Source organism: Octodon degus, unplaced genomic scaffold (assembly GCF_000260255.1).
Source record: "Octodon degus isolate 3935 unplaced genomic scaffold, OctDeg1.0 scaffold00038, whole genome shotgun sequence".
NCBI classification, from domain to species: Eukaryota; Metazoa; Chordata; class Mammalia; order Rodentia; family Octodontidae; genus Octodon; species Octodon degus.
Genome location: NW_004524614.1, coordinates 8,309,989 through 8,332,660, shown reverse-complemented (window position 1 = coordinate 8,332,660; position 22,672 = coordinate 8,309,989). Strand labels below are relative to the sequence as shown.

At 43.0% G+C, this 22,672-nt stretch overlaps 1 protein-coding gene across 1 annotated transcript; it reads right to left on the bottom strand.

Moving 5' to 3' along the window:
• Positions 1 to 1,163: 1,163 nt before the first annotated feature.
• On the bottom strand, positions 1,164 to 20,122 carry Medag (mesenteric estrogen dependent adipogenesis). Its single transcript, XM_004631061.2, has 5 exons — positions 19,741 to 20,122; positions 7,604 to 7,713; positions 4,327 to 4,439; positions 3,400 to 3,685; positions 1,164 to 1,514 (listed from the first exon to the last, which is right to left on the bottom strand). Exons 1-5 carry the CDS (start codon positions 20,016 to 20,018, stop codon positions 1,390 to 1,392), a joined length of 912 nt encoding a protein of 303 aa, XP_004631118.1. The 5' UTR covers positions 20,019 to 20,122; the 3' UTR covers positions 1,164 to 1,389.
• Between the last annotated feature and the right edge of the window lie 2,550 nt (positions 20,123 to 22,672).

The following is a 22,672-nucleotide window of genomic DNA, read 5'->3' as shown; positions in this document are numbered from 1 at the left end:
TGAATAATAATGCATTTCATTCAGTCAACTAAAAAGTGTTTTTAATGGTACAAGACACCTCTCATATCTTTAGTCGATCTCCAGAGCAATAGTTAATGGTTACTCAATTTGATTACTCAATTTAGCTTTGTAAATCTTCTTTGTCAATTTTGAAATAAGGTCTCCATTTCTTTTGGAAAGTATACGATATTTGATATCCAAAGATTTGTTTGTACTGGTGTAAAGTTTACTTTGTTGTTCTATTTATTTTCTACTGAGTTTAATAGCTAATACTTAGCCTGTTTTGTTATAAGATAACATTTTCCTTGCTTTTTTGAAGATCAGAACCCCTTTTTTCAAATACTTCATGGCTCTATTGTTCAAAAGGTTCTGCTTAAGGAGGTACCTATGAAAACCACAATCTTATTATAATTATTAAGTTATAAAGCTATATACTAGTAAACCATAAATAAGTAATCACATACACCAGAGTTACAAATTTAATCAATTCTGGGTTGAATGCCAAGAAAATTTAATTGTGCAAATGTACTACACAAATTTTCAAATATACACAGCAGTACCATCAGTAGTGTTATCAAAATGTATAATATGGGAACACTTTTTTAAAAGGATATAAAAATGATACTCAGGAGCCATAAATTTATTATAAGCATATATAGTTATTCATTCATGCAAGTTTTTATATGGTAATAGACTTTTTTCTTTTGAAGAATTCCTTTGCAGCTGAGATGAAAAATGTATGGATGTAACAATGTATTATGATACTATATAGCTTTCTTCTATTTTTCTTTTCATGTTAAGATGGCTGACAGCTTATTTTAAATGCCCAACTGACACAATGTGCTTTGAGGAAGGACGATGCTGCCATATACTACATCTCCTGACCTCATTCTGCACAGCCACGTGCTAAGAGGTGGGCCGAAGCATTTCACATTTCAGGCAAGGAGTGGCAGATCACCATCCTAGCCACCGGGCCAGGCCCCCAGCAAACTTAACCCTGAAGTGTCTCAGAAGATTCCAAAGAGGCAGCACAGAACGCACACATGGGTCCTCCTGAATACTGGTGCAGGCTTTCTACTTAGTGGCTTTGAGGACTAGAGCCCTGGGAACCCCATGCTTCCTGGATTTGGGCATTATCAAGGGTGTCCCACACATCCCAGGACCTGCATGCCTCGACCCTGCACCACGGGGCCAAAGCTCTTCCACACTGTAACTGTAACATTGAAAGAAGCCAGCTGCACTGGGCCTGCCAGAGCTTGATGCCAAAGGAGTGAAGAAAGGAGCCCTCTGTAGAAGGCATGGGGGAGCTGGGGGAGCAAGGGGGTGAAAGTGCCCACGTCCCCCCTCCTCTCTGGGGTAGAGGAGTAACACCGAGAATGTTCAATCCAGTCAGATAAGTTGGTTGGGTATTTCTTCAGATTCCAGAACACTTGGAAATGGCAATTCTGACAAAAGAGGTTCTGTCAGAGATGATCTGGGTGACAGATTGCAGTTAAAAACATCATCTATTGAACCTGAAAAACAGTAAGACACATTATTACCAACACTGCCAAAATGAAACAGAAAAGAAGCAAAGATAGTGCTTTTGAAACTCATACAACATAATCCATTCAATAATTAATGGAGAATCCTGACCTCCACAGAGAAACTCAAAAGGCAAAACTGAAGTGTGTGGCTGTTTACTTATCAGTGGGACAGGACTGTCACTTTGCTTCTCTGCAAGTTGGAAATTCGCCCTGCGCCGCATACCTTCTTTCTCACTTAATGGCAAAAGGCACACATCTAGGGAATAGATGCTCAGCACAAAGGACAGGTTTTGAAGGGGATGGAGCTGGTGGCCCTGTGCTCAGCCTGGGGCTGGACCTGCCTGCCAGCACAGCAAGTCCCTCTTGGTTCTGCCATCTGCAGTGCATGTGGCAGCTTTCAGGAAGGGCCCTGCCTGTCCCACTATCTAGAGCTGAAGGGATCCTAGGGTTCAAATAAACTCCCAGGGAAGCCCTGTCAACTTCTGATGTGCCCAAGATAGCTATAGACAGCTTAGACAGGTTACAGGACAGGGAGACAGCTGCAGTGAACCAGGAAAACTTCCCAGGCTTTTGTGGCCAGTGGCAGGCTTCGGATGCCATAACGGGGCCAGGTAAGTGTCACACTGCCACAACAGGGCAAGTTGTCTTCCCTGGAAGAAGCTGAGTATAGTCTCCCCCAGTAGCTGCAGGGAAGCAAGCACAGCCACATCTCTGTGAGAAACTCCCAGACAGAGGAAACTAATGCAATATGGAGAGAGGCCAACAGACAGACAGACAGACAGACATGAGGTGCAGGCTGAGAGAGATGACAGGGATGGACTAGATGGAGAGAAACCGAGAGATTCAAAGACAGACGGAGGGACATTGACAGAAAAGGGGATGGAGGGAGGAAGAAAGGGAGAGGAAAGGGAGAGACCATGTCTAGAAGAAACAGCTGAGAGTAAGCATTTCTGCAACAAACATTGCAAGAAAACAGCTGTCACTAAATACAAATAAGGAAGACTGCAGTTTCCATCCGCACATTAAGAACACTGCAGGTTCGTGGAGACTGGTGGTTTTCTGCGGGATTCCCAATTCAAGGAAGCTGCTCTCTGCCCCAGACAGGCTGAGACATAGAATGGACTCCACAAAAGACACATCCAGACAAGACACGATCCGTGCCATCTGCTTGAACCACATGGATATCAAAATTGAGAACCTGCCATATGTCAGCTACAGTTTGCTAAATGACACCTTCTCAAGTGTGTCTCTTTTGTAGTCTTACAAAATCTGGAGAACCCTTCCACAAATTGTTAAAGATAGGTATCACGACCATGTAGACGTCTTCCCCAACTGACAGCTGTAGTGAACATTCTGCTATCCAAACTATGCACATAGGGAAGGCAGCACTATTTCATAATATTTAAATGAGCATCAATATTCATTGAAATTAAAAATCCTTAAGATTAGTTTCTGAATATGCTGCACAACATAATTGCTATGTCAGAAACTTAAAAGGACCTAAGAAGAAAAGTGCTTCTCTGTGTCTGTCTCTCTGTCTAGTCTATGTCTTATTTCTCTGTTCTCTCGCTCTCTCTCTCTCTCTCTCTCTCTCTCTCTCTCTCTCTCTCTGTCTTTCTCTCAAACACAGTATCATATTATATTGCCCAAGCTGCTGGTCTTGAACTGGTCACAGGTCATCTTCCAACTCATGCACCAAGGTACCTGGTTTCTCTTTATGGTAATGAACACTTCTCAGTTCTTTCTGAATTATGTGATATGTTTCTCTTTTATCATCTGATCTTGCCTCTTGGTTTCTCAATTGATTGCCTCCCCACATTATATTATTACACCTGATTAAACTATCACAAGTCCTTGAGAATTTTTCACACACCTCTGGAAGTTACACTGAATTTTCGATCAGAGAAACTGCTCCTTCGGATAAAAGGTTCACTCATTTTTTCCAGAAATAACTTAATTGTCTCTTTCTTTTCTGGACTTGTACTTGACAAATTCAGAACTTTTCCATTCACTTTCACAGTGGAATTGCTGAGCCCAAACCAATAGAAAAAATCAAATAAGGCATCAGCTTTGAATTCGTACACAAAGCTCAGATTTTCTGCGTTAATCACTTCAGTTCCTGGAGGGAAGAAATTCTTCACTACATCTTGAAAATCAAACTGAAAGACAAAGAAACACTTAATTGAATTTGTGAACAGAACTACTATATTGGCCTTATAGAATTAACAAATATCCAAGACATTATACCATTTATTTCTCTTTTACTTTTTAGAAACTCTGATCTCTATATTTAAAAATCAGATCCTTACCTTTATATTTTATTGCTTTTAAAACTTTGATCTGGTTGACCAAAATCACACCTATTTGAACCTCATTCCTAAACATTACTAGAAACTAAGCCCACTTACTGTCCATAGCTATGACACAATAAAGAAGGAAATGTCTGAATATAAAACAATTCTCCTCTATCCATGGTGGTGTTTTCTGCAGTTTCCATTCCCTATGGTTTGACAACTGCAGAAAGAAAAAATTTATAAGCTTCAAATAACTTTTACTTGTTCCATTTTATTGTTAGTTATTGTTCATCTCTCACTGAGCCTAATGAATTTAAAAATCTCTGTCATAGATAGGTATATAGAGGAAAAAAAAACATTGCACATACATATAGGGTTTGGTACCATGTGCAGTTCCAGGCATATGTGTGACATGGTAGGGGCCTACCACCATGAAGCACAGGCTGCAGGGACACAGTCTTTGCATGTGGGAGGCAGCTTGGATCCAGCCCTGGGGATAGGCTTACCTGAAGTCGGTAACTTTCTCCAATCACTGAGGAGATGACCATGTCCATTCCCTGCTCTATCTGTCTTCTTATCTTTGGGTGCCTTGTGTTCACAAGAAATGCATATGTCTTTTCTAGAAATTAGCAAACAGAATTCAGAAAGAAGTGTGTACACGTGACATAAACACTCCACCCAAGATTTGCTAAAGCAGTAATCTTTGGAGTAAATTGTTGGAGAGTGTACTCATTTATAAGCCTCCTTTTAGCTCCCTCAAGCCCTTACTGCAAAATCTAAGGAAATTTCTAGAAACATTCTCAAGAATTTCGCAGGTTTGAAGGCAACCCTGGGCTACTGTAAAAGCAGGTTAGCCAATCGGCTCCCTCAAGGCCACAGTTTTTCACCTGTATCTCAGAAATCAAAAGTTCCACTCTATAATCATCACAGATAAGACGTCTACTGCACAGCAGGAATCCAGCATGGGAGAAGGAAGAGGAAAATTGACATGGCTGGTTTTCAGGTCTTGCCTTCCTGGGTATTTAAATCACAGCTTGTCTTGCACCATATTTCCTTATTCACAAAGCAGAAAATCAGCACAGTCTAATGAAAAGGGCTATCCTGTGCCTTCCACTACCGCCCTCTACTACCCAGCTTCATTAGGGACCTGACATTCTCTTGTCAAATTTGGACAGCATGGGGATCAAAGAATAAATGTGAGATTGATTTTCTTCCATGCTCCTACCATAACACATTGCCAAGGCAGAAAAAACTGTCTTTCCCACTGTTTAAATGCTACCATGTCTCTGTCCTGGAAGACACTGGCTTTTTTTTTCTGTTGTTGGTAGTGTTGTATTGTGCTGTGCTGTGCTGTGTCCCTTTAAGTATGATTTTATCCAGTTCTGCATAATCTAAACAAAGGGAAAGTTGCTCACGAACTGGGAAATTTGAAACATTTCTGACTCTCAGCTCCACCTTTTCCAGTCCCTAGAGTCAAGCCCTCCCTCAAGGAGACAGGGAAATGCTCAGGTCACCCTCTGTGTAAAAGCACTGACCAACCGTTACATGACTTTGACAACTGAACACTTGGATTTGGCTTTGGGATAGCTCCGAGGGCCACTGACAACAAATATTTGTATTTCGAAAGAATGGATTTTGAACTAGCCTTACTCATCTTATTTTTTCTTGAGATATAAACTACCTGATATTTTCTTTGAGACTAGTGATAAGTAAAATAAAGTATACAAACTATTTGGTACATTGAATTAAATTTTACACAAACCACGTCCTTCAGCTGGTTACATATTTAGGTCACTACGGTCCCCAGTAGTGCTGGCTGAGAAGGTTGTCACTGCGCAGCTCTAGAGAATGCCGCCCACATTTACAAACAAGTCCAAGTGTATATTTATTATGATAAGCTCCTGGAAAGCATTAGTAACTGTCTTGAAATGGAAGTTTTTCATATTTGCATAAAAAATGCAGTTTGAAACAGTATCAAGGCTGACATGTTGCCTTAATTATGATTCTCATCACCTAATTTGGCCATCTTATGTTTCTGTATTTCAGAAGCCTTTTATTGTAGAATTTTCTAAAATTAACCAGCGATGACTTTTGGTACCTGTTGTGCAAGGGCACAGCAGTTGCCCACCTCAGCACTCTACAGGCCACATGTCTTTTTGTGCTACTCCCTGGACTTTCACTGAAGCACTAACAAGGACAAGGCTTTTACTGTTGCCTCAGAAGCCTCTCCCAGGGCAGTGTAGGAAGCGTGATTGACAGGGCTGTGAATGACATTCCTGAGAATTCTGGCTTCCTGGTCATCATCAGTCTGAAGAACACGTGGGCTCAGCTGGCCTAGCAAGCACTGCTTGGAGCAGTGTGTTCTTCTGGGGACTCTCCTGCAGAGAACACACCGACTTTGAACCATGAAATGAGCAGAGGGAGCTGCGCCAACGCGAATGACAGCCCGTTCTCGGAACGTCTATTTGAAATTTGTAGATCATTCTTATGACCTTGGATTTATTTTAAGAATGCTATTTAGAAGTTTAAAAATTTCGCCCTCATTACAAACGTTATGCCCATGACTTTCCCCACATAAGGAGGAGGCGGAGGATGGGAAAATGAGGACATTGTCATACTGGAATGTGAGTTGTGCCAGTTATTCGGATGTCTTGGAAAAAACGCAAAGAGAGGTATCTAAACATGAAAATTTCCTTCCCCCTTCGTCCATATCTTGGTCCCCTAAAAACTGAAAAAAAAAAATGGAATGTGTTACGTGCATAGACCAACTCCGTACAAGGAATGTAAATATGTAATGTAAACATATATAAAAAAGGAAAGAGACAAAGGGTTGGAGGAAAGGGATGGGGAGGAACAGAAAGGGTATGCAAAAGGAATTAAGATGCACTACACACATGTACCAACTTCCCACAAGAATTGTGAAAACTATGTATTACACACACCTACTAATAAACCAAAATTAAAAACTAAAAATAAGCATGAAATCCTACAACATAGAAACATGATACATAAAGCATCTACAACTGCTATTTTTTATCTTAGTTTTCTCATCTATAGAATGAGAATAGCTGGGTGCAGAGGCACACACCTGTAACCCCAGCACTCAGAAGGCTGAGGTGGGGGGATCACCACAAGGTCGTGAGGTCAGTCTGGGCTACCTGGTGAATTCAAGACCAGCCTGAACTGTATAGGATGACACTGTTCCAAATAAACAAACAAATGAATAAGTAAATAAAGCATAAAAATAGAATGGGGATAGATTACGTACCATACAGATAGAATACCAGTGTGTCCTCGTCACCTGGGTTGATCCTGATTTATATCTTTGTTCCAGAACAAGCATTGACTATGATAACTTTCAAGCTCAAAATAATATTTCCCCTTGGATCAAAGGTCATGATAGGGCTGTTGTGCCAATTAATTACATCAGAACATTTCACAGGCAGTGACTGTTCCATATATGGCAAAGTGTATTATATATTATTCTTATCACTCCCGGCACTTTTGGAATCATCAAAGGATCAGAGCATCAGGTCACTTCTTGCCTACACAGGAAGCAGGAAAACGTATCTCATATAGGTGCCTTCTGCCCTATGACCACTAGGGGTTTGTTCTGCAAGACTGCTATGTTCTAGAGGGTCTCATACACCAAACTCCGTGCTGCTGCCTTGACCTGAGCTGATAACCAGCCTACGTTCTCCATGTCTCACTTTTACTTCGCTAGCATGCCTTAGTTTACAGCCCAGCAAAGCATAAACAAAGTAAAATTATTTATTTACCCACCTTTTGAGGTGTCTTGTTTGGTCTGTACGTTAATAAAGAACAGCATTGGTTTGCTCAATATAGTTTCCCTGTAGTCTTTATAATCACAGTAGTTGGTCAGCTCCACATACCTATGAAAAAGCAAATTGCACATGTGACATATTGTCCCAAGAAGCGGATGCATGTACACGTATCTGCCAGAGTCATATACACTTTGAGGGATGGTCCTTAAGTCATGTCTTTGCAGAGGTCACCGTACTTTTATATCATATAAGTACATTTCTTTCTTTGGTCACGTTTGATCAACTGTGGGTTCCGCGTGCAACCAGTGCCAAGGCCTTGGCTTGGCTTGGTGTTAACGTTTGGCTTTTGAGTTGAGCTAGAAGAATCAACTTGAAGCTATAAGGATTCTAAGTGTGTTTGGATCAAGCATGAATTACTCTTAGTATAGGGAATTAACTGGGTCTTCTCTGGTGTGTTCATCCTATATAACTGGCATGTCTGGAATTTTCTTTTCGTTTTCCTCCCCTCCCAAGATAAACCCACCCTTCTCCATAGATAGCACAATATTTTGTATAAAGTATTCATCATTCCATTTCCTTTATCCTGAGCATGTGTGAATTAAATAAATAAAATTATTGTTGGACTTTTGCCCATATCCTCATTAAATTTAGCTTCCTTGGTTTTAGTTCATTATTCTTGGCTAGCAAGATTTTTCTCAATTTTGACTCTGTCATCTAGCATGTTAGCTTTCTTTATGCTCCCTACAAATCTCTCAAACAGACTTTCTGTCTCTATGTTGCTAATAAAAAGATCCAAGGAAAAATTAGCATCCTTCAAGAAGCTGGCCAATTTCTTTTTTTTTTTTTTTTTTAACATTTATTTATCGTGTGTTGGGGGAGGGCAGCTCAGCCCACCAGGGGGCGCGGCTGGCTGGCATGTGGTGCTGGGGGATCGAACCGCGGTCCCTGTGCTTTGCCAAGCTTGTTCCAAGTAGGTGCTTTAGACCACTGAGCCATCTCTCCAGCCCCCTGGCCAATTTCTTAACCACCCCAAGCCCAGACGCTGTGCAGGGAGAGGCAGGCTGAATGGTACGCAGTGGGCTGAAGGATGCTTCTGCCACAGTACCTCTTAAACACAGAGCTGGTGCACCACTGACACTGCTGTAAGCATCCACATGGAGTGAATGGGCTAGCTGAGCTGACAGCATGTACTGCCGTTTGATACACTGCAGTGTTATTGTTTCTTATATCTAGTCATGAGCAGAGACAGCTCCAGGCATTTCTTTCCAGCTGCTTATCCTTCCAGTGCCTGACATAAAAATCACAGCCTTAGAAAGAAAAGAGCTGTTGCAGGAACTGTGGCCACACAGCTGTCTTGGCATTCTTCCCTCTGCCCACTTCCCACAACACCCTCAGAGGGGCCAGAGTACAAGACAGTGACCCAGATATGCGTCAGGAGCATAGGGGAGAATATCTATCCTACAGTAGAAAAACAGCTTCTGCTTGGCTGTATCCCAGCTTGATTCCTTATATATCTATGCCATTAGCGTTTTGCTAGATTGTCAGATCTGATGTTGAGAGCTTTTAAAAAGTGACCCTGATGGAGCATCTGAAAAATTTCTTGCCTCTTATTTCATGAGGTTTGAAAGTAGTCTTACCCTCAACCCATCTGCATGGGGAAGTCTTTGGAGGATTGTCCCAGGGTGGCAGGGAAACAAAAGCTGGAGTGTTTTGGAGCTGGAAAGGAGTGCAAGGGTTGATGCTCTGCGGTGTGGGTGAGGAGAGTGGTGGAGTAGAGAAGGAGCAAGAGAAGGGTCTAGGGCATCGTAAGGGAACAGATGGGGTAAAAGAACGTAGAGCCTGGGATTTTGTGTGGCTCTCTTTGCTCCTCCACCTTCAGCTGGGCAGAATCCAAGAACTGCGTGAGTGACAGCACCTAAAAGCCTGGGGGGTGGGGGGTGGCACCCGGGTTTCTTGTCAGTGGGGATAGAATCTCCCTGTCCTTCTTTGTTCCAATTGATCAACTGTCAAAAGGTACTGGAGAAAAGAAGCAAAAGAGAAGGAAGAAAAAGGGAACCACTGTTTTCTGGGTTCCGTCATTCTCACTCCTTCATTTATTCGTTCCACAACATTCGTGGGGCCCAGGTGATGTGCTGAGCCCCAAGTAGGCAACGCAGGTTTGTTTCAAAGCCTGGGAAGGGGGCAGGTGTGCAGTCAGGGCACCTCCTGGATTGTTCTTGTCCCCTGTGTCCTTCCATCTGGCTGTCAGTGATGAGTGAAGGGCTAATATCAAAACAGTAGCTGGGCGCAACTGGGTGGGAGTCAGACCCCTCCTGTGCTCCACCGCAGCAGGAGGCTTCATATTCTCCCACCACTTTGCTCACCAAGTAATTAAGTGAGGGTCACTGAGCCTTTTGGAGGTCAAGGCCGATCTGAAGACACATATATTGTTCCCACATATTTATTGTTTAGGGATAACACCTGACCCTCAACTTCTCATCTCCACCCAGTTAAGCACCTTTACTACTGTACCCAAGGAGATGCCTCTGTTCTTTCAAAACCCATAGTCACAGTTGTTCTTTACCATGAGCACAGGATGTCTGTGTACAATATAGCCAGAAAATATATGCTTTTATAACTTTTATGATGACCCAAATGACAGTGCACTATTTTCTTTGCTCAAAGAAACAACTGGCATGGGTTGGAGACATCATCCTAAAATTTCTGGATTTTTTCTCCCAGTGAACCTGCAGCTTGAAGGAAAAGGATACAAATCTCCATTTAGAAATGGTAGATGGTCAGGAGAGCAATCAGTTTCCCCCCAGAATTCTGCGCAAGGCTTCTTTGAGTGCTACAGGGCTCAACAAGCAGTTGTTTGGCACAGCCAGAGAAGGGGACCCTCTAATCACATGCAGAGTTTAATGCACAACCTGTGCATGAATAGTCCATTTGGAGTTTGAATTTAATAAAGAGAACCTGGATGCACAACAGGATTTAATCTGCCTTTGATGATTTGGAGACCTAAATGGGCTACAAACATTGTGGTAGAGCATATCCCTTATTCTTATGCGACAGATATGTGAAAACAGCTTTTCCAAGAGCTGATAGCAGCACTTACTAAGATATAAATAAGAACTGTAATAATCCCTCTTTATCTTCCCAGGATACACTCGAGGAACCCCAGGGGATTCTTGAAAACTGAAGCAGTAACAGATCCTACATGTTAGTATTTTGATACCTCAATTGAGAAGGTTGCTTACTGGCTAATGTGTAGGCAGTCCATACATAAAGTAAGGATACATGGGACAAAGGGAAAGTTCATTGCTGTGTGTAGGAAGAAATCAGACAGTGAGCATTTCATCATGCACCAGAATAGTATAAAAATTAAAACATATATATGTTCATTTCTAGAAATTTCCACTTCATATTTTCTCACCACAAAGGCCAAGGAAGCTAAACAATGAATAAGGGGAAAGTATTATAGCCCTTTAATTCCTCATGTCCAGCCTCCCAGTTATGGTTCAATTGTTAAAAACCCTAAAGTGGAGCATTTCTTAAAAATTCACTCTTATAAAACTTGGAGCCCTAAGTTCTTTAAAATACAGAAAGATCAGAGGATCTAGTTGTTAAGACCTGCAGATATTTAAGTTTCTGACATTTAATCACAGGTTTTAAGATGAATCTTGCTAGGGTACATTAGAGACTAGTTATTTCATCTTTAATCATGAATATTTTTGAATTAGTAATGCAAATATCGCTCTTGTGTATTGAATATTTATTATATTTGCAGAAGTTATCATTAGGAATGAAAAGCAAACACTTAGGATAGACAGTTCCTTTAAACTCATTGCTTCATTGCTTTTGCCCTGGCTCCAAAATACTTTCAGGCTGAAATATTCTAAACCTGGCTCCACTACAAAGGTAGGAAGGCAGGACAATGTCAGGGGAGGCATAGTATTTTATGATAAGATCTAATCCATATCCTACTTCACTGGCTCTGTTAGCTTCATTTGAGAGCCACAGCTGACTGGGACCTGAAAGGGGTTATGTAACCTGTCTACACCTGCTCCCTCACCTGTCAAAGGGTGAGTATCTCTCCACATGTGATGATTAAGTTTAGTATGTGTAATATAGACATGCACACTTAGGCCCAGAGGAGATGCCCGGTAAACACTGTAATCATCTTTCATCCTGGCTAACTCTGCTTCTCCATTGGATGGGGTTCTGCAAGTTTCTGATGCTCAACAGGGGATGTGTTCACTTGAAACACTGACAAACAGGAAACAGAAAATGAGGGCAAGATAAGTGTCAGAAAGATACATGAGCAAGAGTTTCTCATTCTCTGCTTCAACTTCCCGCCTCATTTTTTTCAGTTTGGAAGGCTAACAGGAGCAACTTAGTGGGGCACCACCCAAAGATGAGACCAAGAAAGAGCACTGTGCTTTCCTCTCTAGCAAATCAGAAATGGTACAAGACATGCCACCCTCTAAGGTGCCACCTTCAGAGCCTCTTTCTCACTCCTTGGGACAGTCTGGAGAGCTGTCCCCTGATTTCTTTCAACTCCAGTGATCTAGGACACCACAGCAAAGAGGGACTCAAACCCATGGTCTCCACCCAAGAAATTGGTATGTGCATGTACATTAATTTTTTCAAAAAATGGATTATGAAAATACCATATTGCCCATTATTATGTAATACATGATTGTTAACAATTGAAAATAAAGGTAAAAATAAAACCTTGAATTTTAAGAAAAACAAGCAAAAGAAAGTAAAAGTAGGATCTCAGATAAGTGCTGTCCATGTTCATAGTAACATTCACAGTAGCTAGCTTCACAAGTGTCTATCCACAATGACCAGATAGATAAAATGTGGTCTTTTGGCCATACGACCGAAGGAAATGCAAACACATGATGCAACATGATGAGCTTTGATTGAAGACGTTATAGTCAGTAAAATCAGCCAAAGACAAAAATCCAACTACTCTAAGATTCTTCTTGAGAACCTACTCCAGTAGATACGTGAAGTAATCAAATTCATAGAGGCAGAAATCAAAACCGTGCTTCCCAGTGGCTGGAGGGGCAACAGGAGGGAGTTAGAGTTAATGTGTTCTGAGTTTCAGTTTGGGATGCTGTCACAATCTTGGGCTGTGACACTAGGCAAACATCTTCAGGGATTTCCACTTCTGGAAGCAAGCAGCACCTCCCCATGTTGACAGCATTTGCTTGATGGCCTTACACAGAGCTTCACACTGTCAGACAACACTTTCTCTTCCATATCTTTCCACAACTGTAGTGAGACTAAGCAACATTTTCAGACTTATGAGTCTGCTGTCTGTGGCTGAAATCAAGGATACCTGTGCTCATGTATTTGCTTATTCAGCAGTTACATATAGCTTGTGTGTGTGAAAATTATAGTGGGGCACAGAATGGTCCATTCATGCAATAAAAATTTACCAAGCACTTGCTATGAACTGGCTTCAGGGAACACAAAATGAAAACAAAACCAGTCTTGCTTCTAAGTGCCATCCAGGTGTATTTGACGGGCAGATAAAATATGCCATCTCAATAGGAAATGATGGCTATACAGAACCTCGTTGCTCCAACTGTGACTGTTGGATGCAAACCACTAGCATCAATGGAAGCTTGTTGAAATGCAAGATCCAGACCCCTCCCCAGTCTTACTGACAAGAATCTGTATTTTATCAAGACCCCAAGAGACTTGCATGCTTATTTAAAGCTCTGAACACATTAGTGTAAGACACGGTGCTTGCCATTCAAAAGTTTACAAACTGGTCAATCATTCAGACGTGTGAAAGCCAGAGAGATGCCCAGTTCTCTGCAATCACAGGCTCAGGCTCCAGTGGGCTGTGTCCTAGTTATTTAAACAAAAAGAAGCATGGGGAAGGAGGCTAGAATCAGTCATGTACTGACAGCAAGGTGGGGACAGGATCTTAGGAAGAGTCATTGCTTCACCAAGACTTGGTGACTGCAGGGTAGAGGCAGCTGAGAGGATAGGCAGGCACATGGCAAGGACCAGGTGGGCTGAGTGTAGGAAGTAAACCAGAGTGCGGCTACAGGTCAGAGCAAAGCTTTATAGGAAGGAAGCCGGAGACGAAGATATCAGATCTGAGCATGATTTCCGTCTCTGCAGGTGTTTAACCTTGGTGAGACTCATTTCCTCATGTGAAAAATCAGCTAATAAAAGGCACTGATTAAGTAGCATATCCACAGTACTTGCCTTATGAGGTTACTTAGCAGTAGAAAAGCTAACAGATGTCAAGTGTCCAATATGGGCCAATCATCCTGTTTTTCCTGTTCTTCAGGGTTTTCCAAATTTAAATTCTCTGCACCCCTTTAATTTTGAGGGGATTGTTATTCGCATTCAATACCCAGGAAACCAAGATATGCAGGTATTAAGGAAATTTCCCAAGAACTCTCAGTTGGCACTCACCTCTTCCAAACTTCCTCTAGACTGAGTCTCATCAAAATCACAGCTCAGTGTGTGTGCTGGAGTTACTTCATCAGTGTCAGGACTTGCCCTGATATGGGACCACTGGCCTGGGCAGGTTTCTATGCCCAAGACTCCATGCAGAAGAAAGGTCACAGACAGGCACAAGCAGCAGAGTGCAATTCTTTGGGCTACGTATGGACCTGTGCTAACCAGGTTTGGGCTAAGACAGTCTGTACTCCCTGCTAGAGGGTGGAGGTGAGCACCACCCAGCACAAATCTAAATGTGTGCCAGCCATGACCCCCCAGTCCTGCTTCATTCTTGAGTCCCACAGTCCCTCTCTGCTGCACTCTGCTCCAGGTTTCTGCCTAGAGGTGGGTGAAACTATCACTCATCTATCCAACAGCTGCTTAGCTAGCTTTGGGAAAGACCAATTACATTTTTGCTTTCAGAGGCTTCTTTTAAAACCCCAATGCCAGCTTTCTCTTTTACACTGACTGTAACAAGATGCACAGGGCCTGATGGAATCACAACTATTTATTTGTGGGATCTGGGAGTGAGAAGCTGCTGCTAGCTATAGGAAGGCAGAATTACTTCCCATTCCAGGTAATTTGCTACAAACAAGGGCCGGCTTTGCAGTCAGACAACGGTACTTAGAATCCCTGGTTCTACTGCTCACAGCACCTCACTTAAGTCAATTACTTATCTCTCTGAGTCCTAATTTTCCCATTTGTAAAAAAAAAAAAAAAAACCAACAATAATGGTGCCAACCTCATAAGCTTTTGTGAAATAATACCTGGTGCTCAAGTAAATATCAGCAGCCGCTCTTATTATTCTTGTATTTATTTTGATTACCTAACATGTCTCTTTCTTGCTAGGGAACTACCAAAGGGAAGGAATTAGAGGCCTCTGTTACATTGGCCATTACAAATGACTACAAGGCTGCATTATAGATGAAAAGATAGGTTCATGGTAGGGGAAGTTAAGGGTATTTCTTCCTGTTCTTCAGGATTTTGAAGTGTTGAATGACTAACTCTTTGGATGACTATTATGTATATCTGAGTCCTGGGCAGAGCTTGACTGTAATATAAACAAAAGTCCCGAACCTGAAAGAAAATATTGCAATAAATATCTTTCCATAAACTCCATGAAGTAAGACGAATATTGTTAAAGAAGGTTCTGGAAGAAGCTTTGAAGCTCTTGGTGCCCTTAACTAGATTGTCCCATCATCCTAGGCTCCTATGGCTTTAATAGTACATAAATATTTAGAAATATGTCTATGCATCAGAAAACAAACCCGAGTGTGTAGGCTGGAAATCATTCTCTTGCTCGCGTCATTCGCTTGCTCCCATCATGCTCTTGCTCCCAGAGCTACTGGGCTATGTGAATGTGAAGTGCAGTGGCTCTGGGTGGAGTTACTTGGAAAGGGGATTTGTGAAGGATACAGTGTATCTTTTTAAGGCCTTAAAAAGAAATCTTAATTACATCATGGGCTATTCTGCACCAAAAATATGTTGACTGGGGAAAATTATTTGTTAAACCAAAGATCCTTAACCCGGATCCAAGTATCTTAATAACTATCTGAAGGGATAAAAGTAACAGAATATATATCTGCATTTCTGGGGAAGAGGTCTTCATACAGTTCTCAAAGGCCAGGCTCAAAATGTTTAAGAATTAGCACTATGCCTTTTGCAATCCTTGGCTGTCTTGGAAACTGCTGTTGGTTAGAAGCCATCCACACCTAAGGCAGGAAAGTGGTAGCCACAAAGACACAAAAGTCACTGCAATCCATTGACTCTAGGTTCCATCTCCTTTGACAAATGGAAAGTACGTGCTGAGGCATAGGCAGACTCTGAGGATGCCAGACCTGGCAAAAGCAGACTGGCTCTTTCTTCAGCGACTGCGCCACCTCAAGAGAAGTCCAAGTAGAGTGCTGTACCAGGGACACTCAAACCTGGTGCCTCCCTCATCACAGTGACAGTAATGGCAACTTGGGCACAGCTGTGAAGAATACACACATGCCCTGGCCGTCACTGATCCAGGTGATTCTGAAAGCATCAGAAGCATGGTGGGCATCTGGGGAAAAACCATAAATCTACAAATCTTCTTTTAATAAAATTGATCAGAGCTGAAAGACCAAGGTGCAGGAAGAAGATGAAGAAGGAAAGGAGGAGGGAGGGAGGGAGCAAGAGGGGTAGGCAGAAAGACACTGTCCTGGAGTAATATTGGGAGGGGAAAGTTTATGTAATTCCCAACACTAAAGGACAAATGGTTATGTTTTACAGGTCAGAAGAGCAGCTACTTTAGATGTCTGAGCTTGGTGTGTTCTCCTTTGCCCCATGACACAAATGTCTCACTGCTGTGCACAACTCTACAAGGCTTTCTCCATTCAGACCATGTTTCTTTCCAGCCACCCTTCAGGGCTGCACATTCAGTTATAAAAGCTACCAAGGTACATCCCCTCAAGAAAGATAAACTGCTCTGGCCACTGCCCAAATTATTTTCAGGGACTCTGTGCTGTGCCCCAGAGCACCAAGGCCCTCACATGATTGCTTATCCAGTAAGAACCTCTGCAGCTCCACATTTGCTCTCTGAATGTATCATTTGGTCATCACTGGCCAGTTGTTTATCATACTCTAAGCTGCCTGGGACTGCAGCTCTTTATTTCTATCCTGGATGTGTTCAAAGTGAAGTTTTAATGTCTAACGTCAAAATCATTTTGTCAGTGTCAGCCATCTGGATGAGTCACGGCCACTGCTTGACCAATTTGCTCTCTGTGAAAGCCTGAGAGAATGTTTTCTCTCCATGTAACTCTCCTTAGACACACTCTACATCATCAATCACTTTCTTCTGTGACCCCATAATCTCCCTGAACAGAAAATTTGGGACACCACTGAGTTACATGATGCTACAGTACAGTTTCTCCTATGTCCTGAGTCTTCACTGACCTTGAAAAGTTAGGGCCAAAATGTTAGCTGTCCTTGTAGCCCTTCTTTTTCTCTAATTTTTTGCTCTTCAAACTGAAGTTGTTAACTCTCCAGAAGAGAAGCTTAATGATATTAGTACCCTATAACACAAGCAGTTGACCTGGCTTCACTATCTGTCTGAATATCAGACATCTTAGACATAACATGGAACAGGTATTTTCCATCAATCATTGATATGCTAAACTTTAAATCCCTATAGAATGTGAAAAAAGTAAAAAACAAAAAAATAGAAATAAACAGTTACATTTTTTTTCACAGAAATTTAGAAATCTAACCATATACAACATTGTAGCAGAACAATCCTATGACATTTTTTTCTTGTCTCTTCTTTTCTTTTATTACCCTTTTTTAAACAAACATTTACTTGAGAGAGAGAGTATAGCAGTAATTGATATGATACTAGAAGCAGTACATATTTGAAGACCAGAATAACAGGCATTCCAAGCATGGCGCTAGTATTGCACATTGCTATCCTCAGTGCAGTTGCTTAGTTCACAGGTATCAACATATATAGTCAGTCAGGGTGAGAATCCTACCAATTAACTACTAGTGTCAAAAGCCTGATGGAGATTCTCAGGATCATTGCCTTAACCATCTCGTGTATATAAATATATGATTTTGCACCTGCCATGTTTCCTAGCTTTTCCCCTTGTACTCTTCATTGTGGGTCCAAGCTAAATCCTGAGATTTGACTGACCTTGTCAGATATAAAAGTTACATTACTTGTTATATAGGTCTTGCTTTATCTTGGTCTTAACCATCCAGCAGAAAAGTATAAACACAAGGTATAAAAAGTAAAGCCATATTAATATGCTGAAAAAAATATGCTGAGCTGTAAAAAGCTCAAGTTAACAACTTCTGACATTGTCAGTTCTGCAAATAACCCACTACTATTATGGACTACTGGACTATATTGGATTATTTTGCAGAATTCATGCACCTATAATATTTGAATGGCAATGGAATACCCATCTCTGACAAAAGCAAACAAAAAAGAGGGATATAAATGAAGGACCATTTTATAGTGAAAAAATATACATCTATATCTGTATATACAAAATAGTTAGAATAGATATGCATCTACTTTCTCTTAATTCAATGAGAAGAAAGATTTGTACTAATAGTGTTTAGACAAGATATCATGTCTACATCTTGTACTATGAATAACTACTACATAGACAACAATATACAATGTATTAATTATTGAAACTGTCCTACTAACCTGTTTTGAAACTGACTCATTGCTATTTCTTTCTCAATAAAATTATTTTTAAAAAAATGAATTTTAAATTGTAGTAAAAAAAAATCATTCTAAATGTTGTAGCACTGTTTATTAAGACTGGGGCAGCTGGTTCTGTCAAAAGCCTTATCTACACTTCCGATTAAGACAATTTAATTTGTCATACCTTGTTCTCAATACAATACTTATCTTCTTTTTAAGTCTTTGTAAATCTGATTTCTGACTCAGTTCTTCCCACTGTCCCTTGCTTATGGATTGGAATTTTCATTTCACTAAAAAGAGGGAAAGAGGGAGAGAAATAAGAGAGAAATTCTTGCTGGGAAATGGCTTTGCAGGCAGTCAGTGCCCTCAACTATCTTGACTTGAAAACCCAAGGTGATTTTTTCTAGCAGCTTTGAAATAAGTTCTGTAAATAAGCTTTGTTCACTTGTCCCTCTTGGCTTCATTTCGCCATACAGTGTCCAGCCCCATCTTTCCCAGCAGCAAACTTATTTGCAGAAGTGCAATATAAACACAAGAGGGCTTTAAGTTCTCTTCCATCCCCGAACCTTCAGGGTAAGCCCTGAAGGCCCCAGGTCCTGTAGAGTCAGACAGGTGTTGTCCTGCTGTATCCCCCATCATCAAAGCCTGTTTAGACAGAAGGACTACTTCCCTGTTGCTTCAGGTCTACCTAGAGGTGTTGTGTTTCCTGTCACTTTGGGCACGTCAGCTTAGCATCACGGGGAGTCTGCATTCAATTAAGGCCACACTTTGGGCCCAAGCTCTGTATCTCACTCCAAGAAGCTACGCTTATTGCGCTCATTTCCACATTTGCTCTCTTAATGTGTCATTTTGTTTGGATGAGTTTATGTGCCAACTCACTGGGCTGCACTTTCTTTACCAGGCTGTGTTTCTCTTTCTACCCTGGCTGATTGGTTGCTTCGTTGTTGGTTAATTGACTGGATGGTTGGTGACATGCTATGAGCAGTAGAAGACTGACACAGGCCTTTTTACCAGAGCCTGGAAAGCCTCACAGGATAAGGCTAGCTGGGCTCGGAACTGCACATCCTCCCTCCCAAACCCCAGATCTAAAGCGAGGATGTGAGTCTCAGCCAGACCAACATTCCCTAAAGGGTGTGCCTCCCATCTGAGCTCATCTGACCCAGTTGAGCTGGAATGGAAAACAACTACAGTTACGCATTTGGGTGGGAGTTGAGTGAGTCCACAGCGCTCGCACTGCCCTCCTCCTACGCCCCGCCGGGGGGTTGATCCCAACTGCAGCTGCAAAGGGTCAGTGCAAAAGGCAGAGGCAGCCAGGGCGGGGGCAGCTTGCAGGCTCCAGGTGACCTTACCAGGGAGAACATCTAGGGGCAGAAGAAAAGAGAGAAGCCAGTGGGGGTCGCAGACAAAAGGGGTGCCAGGTCTCCCCTGGGCTGCACTGGCGGCTGGATGGAGTTTGCAGGGCGCTGGCAGCGCGCCGGGACACGCGGCAAGGCACCCACCTCTTGACGTAGCTGCTGAGGCGATAGAGCTGCCCATCCAGGCGTACAAAGCCATCCCCGAAGACGTTGAAGCCTCCGCGCGAGGCCGCCGGTTTCCCCGGCCCAGACACCAGGAGTTGGTCGCCGCGCAGCTGGAAGGCTCCGGGCTGCAGGCGCACAAGCTGGGCCAGCGGGAGCACCGCCAGCTCGCAGTCGCAGGTCCACAGGCTGCGCAGCTCCCCCGATGAGATGGAGGTGAGGCTCGGCCTGGCCTGCGCCTCGCACGCTGCCCCCGCCATGCTCAGCCGTCGGTGCGCCCTGGCCTCCGGGTTCCAGCCCGACCCTGCCCGCGCCCTACTGCGGCCTCCCCAGTGTTACAGCACGGAGAAGAGGTCCCGGCGCCGCGCCGCCTCTTTTATCTGCCCTCTGTCTCCTGCCACACCCCTCTCGGCCCAAGCTCCGACCCTAGACCTTGGCCGCAGTTACCCTGTCTCATAATTTGGCTCACTCCTGATAGCCGCGCCTGTTGTCAGCAGGGGCTGAGTCAGCCCCGCGGGGGAGCTGGATCCCGCCCTGCCTGGGGACACTGAGGGGGGAAGCAGGGTAAGGCACCCGGTCAACTGCTGGACGCGGTGGGCAGAGGGGCTTGGCCCCCACCGCGCCTAGTACTTCCCAGAGTCCCTCACGCCACCCTCTCTTCTTGGGGCCCAGGGGCTGTCAGAGGCGCTGTGGGAGCTCTAACCCATTCCCCCCAGGGCCAAGCTGGAGTCAGAAGCCAACCAACACTGTCCAGCCTCGGTTTTCTGCTCCCCTCCTCCCAAATCCAAACCATTCCTTGCTTTTCTTCCCCAGACACTGGCTCCTGGCGCTGGATTCCTTCTAGCTAGAGGTTCCAATGATGCTTATGTCACTTTTCCATATCTTCATTCCTTTCTCCCCTTTTCTACCAGCTGGTGGACTTGGGTGCTGTATGTTCTAGATGGGCTGGAAGCCCAGGGCTCCTTCCTTCTCCCCTGCCTCGTAGTAGGCTGTGAACTCTGTGAATGCCAGACTATGTTCATTTGTTCAGCCTAGAAATATTTGAGGGCTAGCTATGCGCTCATGAGTCTCCTGGGTTAAGAAAGGACTATTTCATTCAATTTAATTAAACAAGTATTTCCAGAACATTTAACAGATAATAGAGAATAAGTTTCTGAGAAAACCGAATGAATAAACACAACCCTGGCATCTCCTAAGTTATTGTCTAATAGAGGAGCAGGCAAGCGTTCCAGCACTGCATTACATTAAATGAAATCTGCTTCGCCCAGTAAACCTGGATGACTGTGGGAGGAGAATCAAAGCCTGTTTGAGGCTTTCTGAAATACTGATATAGGGCCCGAAATAAGAATTGGAAAGTTAAGCGGAACCTAGAGAGCATGTTCCACTTGCTTTGGGGTGCTTCCAAGGTGGATTCTTGCACACATTTGTTCATTTCAATCCTGGAACGTAAATGGGCTCCATTCTTATTGCCTGTTCTAAGAAAACACCTTTTCTTCTCCAGCATTAATTCCTTTACCCAGGATCAGTTCTGGGATCTCTTTGCACATGGAATTCGGGGAGCACTTCCAACTTAATGCACTGATCACTATGGCATCCATCGTTTGCAGAGAAGAAGGGAGACCCTGAGAATGAAATGATTGGCCAAGGGGTTCTTTTGCAAAGTGAAGTGAGAGGATCACAGCGCAGCATGAGCCTGGGGTGGGCTGAGACTGTAGGCTGCACCCAGGACAGGGGTGTGCGGGTTATACCCTTAAGTTTTGAGGTGACACATACACAAACATAATACTACATCAAATAATAGGACAAAATAGAAATAAAGGTTACTATAGATGCATGGGCTAAGTTGTAGGAGAACAAGGCTGTGGAATGGTTAGTGCTGCCATGGAGGACCCAGGAAGGATGCTCAGAGGAGATGAGATGTGGACTAAGCTGTGGAGTAGAAGCTCTCAAGTAAGGGACTGCCATCAATAGAGACAGAAAAAAGGTTCTGCACCAGTCTGTGCAACAAGGGAGAATATGTTCTTTCTGGAGGACAGTGGGAAATTATGAGGGGCTAAAGTAGGTCATGCTCATTTGGGGTGAGGGGATGAATTTTATAAGGTATGAGACCGAAGTGAGAAGTTGGGGCCATGTTGTGGCAGGCTCTAGAGCTGTCTGGGAATCTGTGTTCTTTGAGCAACAGGGAGACTTTTGATATTTCTAAGGAAGGAAATAATATAATTATACCTGAATTTAGATAGATACCTTTGGTTTAGACCATGAAGATGCTATGAAACAAAAATATTGGAGGAGAAATTAGTTAGGAGATCAACTGTATTCCAGGCAAGATTATGATGAGAATCTGAATTAACAGAAGCTTTGGGACTGGAGATGACAAATCTGGGACAGTTTTGAGCTAGAGTCAGCAGGGTTTCAAAAGCAAATAACAAAAGGAGTAAAGACATTCATTTGTTCTTCCTCTTGGGTACCTAGACAGATGGTGCTTCCATTAATGAAGCTGGGGATTGTGGGAGAAAGAGCAGGCTAGGGAGGAGATGGGTTCAGACAGGGCCATATGCATTTGGGGCTATTTGTGGAACATCCAAGCAGAAAAACGCAGGAGGCTGCTAGCTAGGTATCTGGTTCTAGACTTCTAGGAAGAAGACAGAGTTAATCATTGAGATTTGAAAGTCATTACTTTAATGGAGGGTAAAGCCAGAGATGCGGGTGGGAATTGTCATCTTTTCCTCACTATAATAAATACTTGAGATAATCAGCTTCAAAGAAAGAAAACTTTACTTGGGATCAGGAGTTCAGAGGTTTCATTCTCTTGTTAGTTGGCCTGTCATGGCCACTCCAGGTGTGCAGAGGAGCAGTAAGTCATGGCAGAAGCACATGGTAGAAGAGGTTGTTTACTTCATGGCAGCCAAGTAGA